At 42.2% G+C, this 10,719-nt stretch overlaps 1 protein-coding gene across 1 annotated transcript; it reads left to right on the top strand.

Moving 5' to 3' along the window:
- The first annotated feature begins 2,629 nt into the window (after window positions 1-2,629).
- Window positions 2,630-8,097, top strand: LOC311113604 (keratin, type I cytoskeletal 50 kDa-like). Its single transcript, XM_084156861.1, has 8 exons — window positions 2,630-3,252; window positions 4,210-4,292; window positions 4,640-4,796; window positions 5,626-5,790; window positions 6,081-6,206; window positions 6,793-7,013; window positions 7,464-7,510; window positions 7,701-8,097. The coding sequence occupies exons 1-8, from the start codon at window positions 2,842-2,844 to the stop codon at window positions 7,802-7,804; spliced, it is 1,314 nt and encodes a 437-aa protein (XP_084012987.1). The 5' UTR covers window positions 2,630-2,841; the 3' UTR covers window positions 7,805-8,097.
- The last annotated feature ends 2,622 nt before the right edge of the window (window positions 8,098-10,719 follow it).

Genomic DNA, 10,719 nt, shown 5'->3' with positions numbered 1-10,719 from the left:
TGTGTCACTCATGAACAGGCAGAAAGTGTAGGGACGTGACATGGACCTCCATCACACCTGTGTGAAGGCCATCGAAATTAAATTAAAGCATGTTGACAAACCAGCTAACATCAACCCACTCTGACCTTTAAAATGATCACATGAGAGAGAGACAGGGAGGGAGAGCAATTACAGTAAAGAAACTCTAAGCCCTTCAAACTCAACTCGCTTTCAAAACCAGTTCCACTGCATTTTTTCAGCGTTCCCCTCTAATCTAGGACTGATTTAAACCTGGGACACCAGGTGTGTGCAATTCATTATCAGGTAGAACAGAAAACCAGCAGGCTTTGGCCCTTCTAGGGTAAGAGATGAACACCCCTGCTCTAAGCTATGCATGGGTAATTTTCAGCAACATGGCATATCCTGTAAGCATCAAAACCAAAGGGGGAATTACAGGTCTAAAATAGAGAAGTATTTTTTAATGGGGCAAAGCTGTGATTATGAGGGTGAGGATGGGAAGCGTGCTCCTCTCCAGCCTTGTTCATCTGAAAAGCTATTCATGTTTTTTGAATGGAACATCATACAGCGGTTTTCATTAGAAAGTACATATTGTTCTGAAAGGACCAGGTGGCTCCTTCGGAAAAGCTCATGTTCTTTCATTATGTTTTTTGTGATCTCTCATTGAAGCCCATAAGTACTAATTTGAGGCTATTATCGACTTGATTCTCCTAAGTAGAAGATTTCTGCATTGAGGATTGCCAACAGTGAACTACTACAGAGAAAGCTGTTATGAGTCAAGAATAGTCACAAACACAAGAACACTTTCTCAAAGTGTAAACAATTGTGTTATTCTGAGGTTATGACGATATAATAGATATCAGAACAGGGATTGAAAGATAAGGGATGGAGTGTATTGCGTTTGAATGTTTCATTTCCCTAAAACAGCTATGAAGGCATAATAATGTGTACATACAGTACATAGAACTATGAAGGTGTGTTAGTAAGTGATTCATTAGCCTACCCACACAGATGAACCATAACCACAGTATGGCAAAGGCTAAATAGGAATGGATAATGGAAATTATAACTAAGCATGACTTGCAGCATTCCGTCAGATACAATCATACAACATGCTATTGAACATATAATAGAGTTTGATTTCCCAAAAGACTGATAGATTCAATTCAGAGGTGAAAAGTACATCAGGATCAGTAACCGTTAAGGGCAAGTAATGAGAACGTTTGACAGTTTGTGGTTGCTTTCTATTTTGCAAGCTAATCATATAATTGCAAATGTCTTATACTCGAGAACATGCCTGTGAAAACAACTCCAGAGAGGGATGGCAAAGACACCACCTGTGCCAGAAAGGTTGTGTTCACACTCAACATCTGGGAAACACCTACGTTGTGATTCACACTTTGCACCTGATGACAAAAAAATGGAGACTTGAGTTTGACAGGAGAAGACGTCTAGTGGTCCATATACCAACACTGGCCTACGGCAGTAGCCAAACATGAAACCAGTTTTCTGTGCAATCAGTTAATATCAATGGCATATCAATCTTTTTAATAAATGGCCTATCAATCTTTCTGCATGATATCTGTGCTAAATTAACTCAATATTAGGAATGTGTTCCTAGTGTTTAGTATACTCAGTGTATATTAATGTGTTTCTGTGTATTGTTTGGGTCATTCCACACATACGTGTACTGTGTGTGTGTGTGTTTTGTGCAATAATGGGCAACCAACTATAGCTTTGATGTGAAGTTTAGAGTACCTGTTAAAGGTAATTGTTCTCTCTCTCTCTCTCTCTCTCTCTCTCTCTCTCTCTCTCTCTCACACACACTTTCACTCTCACTCTCACTCTCTCACTCTCTCACTCTCTCTCTCTCTCCCTCTCTCTCCCTGAATGCCCTCTTGATTCAAGTGACATCTCTATAACAATTTGTAACTTCATCGTTGAATCTTTAACATAGTAAACCATCAAGTAAATATCAGGGTAACCATGTCATAAATTCCTCTTTATCATGTCACCGACTACTTTTATGGTATGATGATCAATACTGTAAAGAGCCAAGGAGCATCTACATGCATTTACAACATGTTCTAAATGGAAAAATATATATATATATATATTTTTTGTAGTTTCACTAACTATGAGGAAATAATGGAACCTATCTGTATTAGACCTAATGACTTCTGATTTGGATTAGCCTCCATATTTGGGAGAGTTCAATACCTGTTACTATTACCCTTGAACCTAATTTATTTGCCAAATAATATTTGAAAAATAAACAGAATATTGGTGAAATGTATAATTTGTATTTGAAAAATAATGTATTTATGGTCTCTCCAAAACATAGCCTACCAACATGAGCATGTCATGTGAGCTAGCCTACTGTTCTACTAAGTTTAGGAGAGATAGCCTATTTTACTGTATCCTACATTTTTCGGTGACTAGAGGAGAAAGTAGACTTTTTGTTGCGGGATTCAGTTGTTCCTCATCTCTTAAAACGTAAGCTACTATTTTATCATATTCATAACTTGCTTACCTGTGGTTTAACATGACATGAGAGTTGTCATACTTTAAATGAAAGCGGTACATATTCTGGAGGCAGAATGCCAGCTAACTCTCACGCACAACACACCTTAGTGCCCGTATTTAATGAGCTGACTAAGGACACACCTGTTGGATGCCTGATGAATATCTATTCACGTAAATAATTATCTCAATACGCCCTCCAGCAGCTCCCACCTCCAAGGGGGTATATATTCCGCTGCCAGGCTTGGACTGGTTCACCAACTCTTCGAAGTACCACTCCGGGTTTTGTCAGCTCTACATACCAATCATCACAACGTCGCCATGAGTGCTTTATCACTTCGCAGTTATGGAGGCAGCCGAGGCTCATCCTCCATGTCTCTCGGAGGAGGGTACCAGAGTCGCATCGCATCACGGGCACCAAGCGTCTATGGAGGGGCAGGGGGACAGAGTGTCCGCGTATCTTATGCTTCGGGCACCAGGAGCGGTTTTGACCTGTCCAGTGCGCTTGGAGGTGACAATGGCAGCTATGGTAGTCATGCAGTGTCGGTCAGCGAGAAGGCTACCATGCAGAACCTCAACGACCGTTTGGCCACCTACCTGGAGAAGGTGCGCTCCTTGGAGACGGCGAATGCCCAGCTCGAGCGTCAAATCCGCGAGTGGTACGAGAAGAAGACACCGGTCATCAGTGATTACAGCAAATACGATGCTACTCTTGCCGACCTGCGCAGAAAGGTGAGCATTTTTGGGCCATCGTAAATACAGTAAATTGCTATATTGAGCGAGATTGATATGATGACATTTTCTTTCATCAACCTCACTCCTGTTGACTATTGAGTTTAGATCAAGTTTTATTGAATGAGAATTTTTTATTTTTTTGGCTATATCATTTACAAAAGGAAAATGTCTAAACATTTCTACTCTGGCAGGAAACAACATCTATTCTCATAAAATTCAATTATGGTATACAAGACACAAGTCATACCCCGAAGTTCATTGACTGGCTGCGTCTATGAAGCTGTCAGGTTACAATACAAGTGTGCCCTCGGGATGTACATTTGTAAACCCTTGACTTGAATAGAGGAATCATACCAAGTTTACAGTAGTAATGGATTATAGGACTTAAATGGCATGAGTGTTGCTTACATGGGTAGTTTAGTTTGTTTGTCTCTATTGAAAGAAAGAAATTACCAAAAAAAAAGGGCTTGGCAAGTGAAACTGTCACTTCCATTCAACTTATCTCCCTGTCAACATTTACATTCACACTCATGCCGCCTACATTACTTATTTCAAAGGGGAGAGCCATGATGATGACACTAAAATGAATCATACCTTCTGTTCAATAGCATTTTGTATTATTGCATCTGATGGGATTCAAGTCATGCTTATTATTGTCATTTCCCATACATAACTGTGTGGCCTTTGCCATAGATTGGCTACAGTATATCTGTGTGGGCAGGAGGCTAATCAATTACTTACTAACAGACCCCTGTAGCTCTGGTAGGCTTCACCTTATCACACGTTAATAGTCTCTCATTACAGCTATTCATGGTTATGGCTTGGGATAATGCACCTTCATTGTTTATGATAATGAAAAGCAAATTATGTAATAATTGTGATAAGCCTGACAGTGTGTAATTTTTTCCCCCTTTTATGTACCATGTACCAACCTGTTTTTTGTCCTGTTCTCAGATCAGTGCTGCCACTCTGAGCAACGCCAGTATCATCCTGCAGATAGACAATGCCAAACTGGCAGCAGAAGACTTCAAAGTCAAGTGAGTACAAAGGGTCTGTAAGATGGAATTGAATTCACCTTAGAATAATACTTTCAGTCAGGATTGGAATTGGAACTACACGTCATATGTCAACTTTAGTCATGCAACTTCTAAACCATTATTAGAGTATGAAGCCACACCTAGTATAACCATACTGAAGGTCAACGAGCCCATGACGTGATGTTAAATGTCACATTACTGTACACCTTAGAAACATCATCAGCGGTCAACTATACATAAAACTGGTCTGACTGGTTTTGTGCCATTTGGTATGTTTACTGTTGGTGGTAACTGTCAATAATGCTGGGAAATTCACATGCCCTGTTTGTCCTTTTCCCTCTGGAAAGGTTTGAGAGTGAACTGATTATGCGTCAGTCGGTGGAGGCAGACATCGCTGGACTGAGGAAGGTTCTGGACGAGTTGACCATGTCCCGTTCAGACCTGGAAATGCAGATTGAGGGGCTGAAGGAGGAGCTGGTCTACCTCAAGAAGAACCATGCAGAGGTGGGTGTTCCTCAGGGCACTGTAGTGGGACCTGCCCAAATTCACAAAATGGCCCCCAAGGGCCTTGGAAGCCCTCTTTTATCATACCATATCCCCAAGAGTCATGGCATAGCCCTGTCAATAGCAAGACCTCCCCACAGTTCCAAATTCTTATATATTTTACCTAGATGAAAACAATGTGGTTGTGAGAGTCGAATGGAGTTGTCAGAGACATAATTCATTCTCATCGCATGCCAAGCAGTATTGTCTTTGGCTGTATCAATGATAATGCAAACAACAGATCAAACAGACCTTGTTTGGAGTCTCTGCGCTGTCTCTGTTTGTGTAGCTTTAAAGCTGTCAGCAAAAGCTGTGTAGCTTTAAAGCTCACCTTTAAAGTGTCACAAGCCCTACGACAGTATGGCAAAACCGTTAAAACCACACTTGAGATCACATGGTGGCAAGTCCTATTTCCTGTTGGAAATTACCTTGAGTATTTTCACAGTAATCATCTACTTACTTTAGGATGGTTGTACAGGATGTCAGACAAGCTGATGGCAATACACCATGAACAATGTAACTAGGTTATGAAAGATGGTGACAGTTTGTGACACCCAAGTACCTCATTGATTTCTCATGTGGTTGAACCTGAGACACCCGTGCACCTCACCTGGCTGTGGCCCAATTTGTCCCCTCACCTCTGTGTAATCGTGCTAGACTTTTTCCCTGTCTGGGACAGTAGTTCTATCTTATCTTACCCAGTGACAGCCTATCCGGTGACAACCTCCATTGGCCTCTCACCTGGTGTTGACCCTAGTTGACGTCTGTCATCACTCTGTGCCCCTTATAGGAGATCGCTGCCTTGCGGGCCCACTTGAGCACCAGCTCAGTGAACGTGGAGGTGGACGCAGCGCCCCAGCAGGACATGGCCAGGATGATGGAGGAGATCCGAACTCAGTACGAGGGCATCACCGAGAAGAACCGCCGCGACATGGAGTCCTGGTACAAGGACAAGGTGAGGAGAACAAGAGCCTTGTCTATGGAGAACCTCTTGATCCATCTGTTCTGTTTTAGATCATATGGAAATAGTTTAGTATATCTTACAGGGAAAACCTATGTCCTATGAGAACAGCATTTAAAGTGCTTATAAACAACCAATTACTGTGATCACATACTTGAAGCTATCTTATCCTTGTTTGATCATGCCAATATAGAGATATCAGACCATAGAGAATGACTTTTGTGCTTATTACCAGTACTAGTGGAGTTACACAACTCTGACCTTGTTCCGTCTGTCCGTCCCAGTTTGATGAGCTGAACAAGGTGGTGGCCAGCAGCACAGAGACCCTCCAGACGTCCCGCAGCGAGATAAACGAGCTCAAGAGGACCATGCAGGCACTGCAGATCGATCTGCAGTCCCAGCTCAGCCTGGTGAGGAAACCAATGCCCCCTCAACCCCATTAATGTCACACCCCTCTCTGCCTCCTAGTTGTTGCTAGACGTATGAGTTTGAGTTAGAGCTAGACCAGGGTGTAATTACTGTAGATCACTCGGAATTCGGAAATACATGTCATTTACAAGAGTACACCTCCAGTTAAACAGTACAGTACAACTGACACATCACTGTAAAACCATGATCATTTAGACCTCATAAATACATTCCTACCCTACGGGTTACATATGAGTCCTCAAGTTGACCTTTTAGCAACTGAAGATGATGGATTAGTTAGAGAGAGAGAAGCAATCAGTCAACTCAGAGCTCTGTAATTATCACAAGCCATAATAATAATACATTTCATTTTTTGACAAGCTCTTCGATTGATGGAGAGATGAAGTGAAGTTGAGGAGAACCGTTTGTTATACTACAGCTGTTCTCCTCAAAACTGAATTCTAAAAACATGTGCTCACCAGGAACTTCACCTCAATCATGCTCTGATGTCATTTGGCCTATATCAACATCACTTGTTGAATCTCCTGAAGCCTTTAACCATTCCTCTTCCTCCCGCTCTCCCAATAGAAAGCAGCCATGGAGGGCCAGCTGAATGAGACCGAGTCCCGTTACAGCATGCAGCTGAACCAGCTCCAGGGCATGGTCAACAGCCTGGAGGAGGAGCTGGGTCGCATGAAGACGGACATCGAGAGGCAGGCCGGCGAGTACCGCATGCTCCTGGACATCAAGACCCGGCTGGAGATGGAGATCGCTGAGTACAGGAGGCTGCTGGATGGAGAGGATGTCGGGTAAGGAGAGGAGAGAAGAGTGTAGATCCCTAATTTACATACCCAATGGGATTTACATGGGCTTCACATACCCAATGTAAATGCTAAATGTGCAGTTACATACCCAATGACAAATCAACCCCTAGCCCGTTGCCCCTTCAGTAGCCCCTACCCCTTTGGCACATAAACACCTGCTGTAGGCACTTTTGATTTAAAATGATTGGATACATGCAAGAACTATGGTGTGAATATTACTAGAGGGCAAGATGGAGCAATCATCATTATGCTAATGTCCTACAGTAGCCTATCTAATCGTTGCAGATCTACAAGAAGTGCACTAGGGAAGGGGCCAGGGGTCGATTTGGAACTGGGCAATAGAGACTGTGTTACAGAGTAGAGAGTTCAATGTAGAGTTGTTAAATAGGAAGATACTTAACACTCAAACTATTAACTAACTCTTCTGTCCACCAGGAGAACTGTCATCACCAAGAAGGTTGAGACTGTTCAGGTCCAAAAACGTAAGTAGAGCGAGCCCATTTTCTATCATATCAAATTCCATATTGATTGAACCCAGCAGTAGTAATTGTGAAACACTCTAGAACACAAAGGATTTGGTTGATTTGAATTTTAAGGTGGTTCTTTCCTTTCCTCTTTAGCTAAGCCCAACACTAAGTGTACTAATGGTTATTTGTGCCTTCTTTGAAACAGTGCCAGTGGTGACAAAGAGAGTGCGGACGGTGATCGAGGAGATGGTCGATGGTAAGGTGGTCTCCCGTACAGAGGATGTGGACATGGAGGTCCCGCAAAACTAGATCCCTTGCCCTCAACCCACCCAAACCCACCCGTCATTAAAAGCCTGGTTCCGCCTACAGCTAAAAGGAATACCAGAAATGTTAAAATGTTATAATCTCTGGATGGCATCGCTTTGGTGTTGCCTGTATGCTCGGTGAATGTACAACACTGTGCAATCTTTGATACATTTACCATATTTGATATTTAAGTTGACAAAACAAACATGCTTTTGAATATCATTGTTGATCAAATGATCATGTATGATGTTTGGTTGAATTGTCCCAAAATACATAATAAAACATGTTTCAGTATCTACCGTATTTGATCATTGTGTATTTGTTTTGAGCATGATCTCACAAATCATTTCTCCTCTCAGTCCACTGTCTTATCATTGGAAAACAACATTGTTCAAAAGGGGATGATAAACAAATATCAAGGAACATTTAAAGAGATGATCTTATATCAGTCTATGTTATACTGTACAGTCGTGGTCAAAAGTTTTGAGAATGACACAACTATTGGTCTTCACAAAGTTCGCTGCTTCAGTGTTATGAGATATTATTGTCAGATGTTACTATGGTATACTGAAGTATAATTACAAGCATCCCATAAGTGTCAAAGGCTTTTATTGACAATTACATTAAGGTTATGCAAAGAGTCAATATTTGCAGTGTTGATCCTTCTTTTTCAAGACCTATGCAATCCGCCCTGGCATGCTGTCAATTAACTTCTGGGCCACATCCTGATTGATGGCAGCCCATTCTTGCATAATCAATGCTTGGAGTTTGTTAGAAATTGTGGGTTTTTGTTTGTCCACCTGCCTCTTGAGGATCGACCACAAGTTCTCAATGGGATTAAGGTCTGGGGAGTTTCCTGGCCATGGACCCAAAATGTCGATGTTTTGTTCCCCGAGCCACTTAGTTATCACTTTTGCCTTATGGCAAGGTGCTCCATCATGCTGGAAAAGGCATTGGTCGTCACCAAACTGTTCTTGGATGGTTGAGAGAAGTTGCTCTCGGAGGATGTGTTGGTACCATTCTTTATTCATGGCTGTGTTCTTAGGCAAAAATGTGAGTGAGCCCACTCCCTTGGCTGAGAAGCAACCCCACACATGAATGGTCTCAGGATGCTTTACCGTTGGCATGACACAGGACTGATGGTAGCGCTCACCTTGTCTTCTCCGGACAAGGTGTTTTCCGGATGCCCCAAACAATCGGAAAGGGGATTCATCAGAGAAAATAACTTTACCCCTGTCCTCAGCAGTCCAATCCCTGTACCTTTTGCAGAATATCAGTCTATCCCTGATGTTTTTCCTGGAGGGAAGTGGCTTCTTTGTTGCCCTTCTTGACACCAGGCCATCCTCCAAAAGTCTTCACCTCACTGTGCGTGCAGATGCACTCACACCTGCCTGCTGCCATTCCTGAGCAAGCTCTGCACTGGTGGTGCCCCGATCCCGCAGCTGAATCAACTTTAGGAGATGGTCCTGGCGCTTGCTGGACTTTCTTGGGCGCCCTGACACCTTCTTCACAACAATTGAACCTCTCTCCTTGAAGTTCTTGATGATCCGATAAATGGTTGATTTAGGTGCAATCTTACTAGCAGCAATATCCTTGCCTGTGAAGCCCTTTTTGTGCAAAGCAATGATGACGGCACGTGTTTCCTTGCAGGTAACCATGGTTAACAGAGGAAGAACAATGATTTCAAGCACCACCCTCCTTTTAAAGCTTCCAGTCTGTTATTCTAACTCAATCAGCATGACAGAGTGATCTCCAGCCTTGTCCTCGTCAACACGCTCACCTGTGTTAACGAGAAAATCACTGACATGATGGCAGCTGGTCCTTTTGTGGCAGGGCTGAAATGCAGTGGAAATGTTTTTGGGGGATTAAGTTCATTTTCATGGCAAAGAGGGACATCTGATCACTCTTCATGACATTCTGGAGTATATGCAAATTGCCATAATCAAAACTGAGGCAGCAGACTTTGTGAAAATTAGTATTTGTATCATTCTCAAAACTTTTGACCACGACTGTAGGTCAGGGGTATCAAACTCATTCCATTGAGGGCCTAGTGTCTGTGGGTTTATGGTTTTTCCTTTCAATTAAGACCTACTAATTAGTGACCTTAATTCATCAATCAAGTACAAGGGAGGAGCGAAAACCCGCAGACACTCGGCCCTCCGTGGAATGAGTTTGAGACGTGCAGTAGTGTTATAATGTTATCTTCATCATAACATTTAGTATATATTTGAAATCATACAATTTCATCCAACAATTTAACATGCTCTTTCACTAATACACATTGGATGATAGTATGATTCAGTATGATGTCATTAACAAATCAACACGGACAAATAAATATGTGGCAAACTCTTTATGTGATTCCTTTAAAGAAGCATAATCCTGGGTCATTGTCAATAGAGGGTTAGTCTAATGGGTGTGGATCACTATCCTGTACATGTAGCAACTTTGGCATCTATAAAGTTGAGATAATCTATCAAGTTTGATCTCGGCTGACAACACTGAAGCAGTCAGACATCTCCAATAAAATATATGATTTGAGGTCACAGTCTGAATTCCCCAAACAAATTACTTTAATTAAAGATGATAACAAGGATACTGGAGTCAAGAAACAGGGAGGTGAATAACTCAATTGAAAGGCTTCAAGTTGTTCCCAAGGGTGGAAAGGAACTGACGTAATAAAAGCATTGTAATGGTGATGTCCTATTGGGTCAGGGTGGGACAAGGCCAATATAAACAGTGTGAGTGAGGATAGTTGAGTAAGACAAACTCAGAGCTATATACAGTACTCTATGTAAAGGTTCATGCTTGAGCTGGCCTGTTATTGACTTAGGGGTGAGATTGGAGACAGCGAAGAATGGGGTGGCAGATAGTCTAGTGGTTAAGCGCATTGGGCCAGTAACTGAAAGTTTGCTGGT

Source organism: Coregonus lavaretus (genome assembly GCF_964263955.1).
Source record: "Coregonus lavaretus genome assembly, chromosome: 40".
Taxonomy (NCBI): Eukaryota; Metazoa; Chordata; class Actinopteri; order Salmoniformes; family Salmonidae; genus Coregonus; species Coregonus lavaretus.
This window is presented reverse-complemented; position numbering and strand designations above follow the sequence as displayed.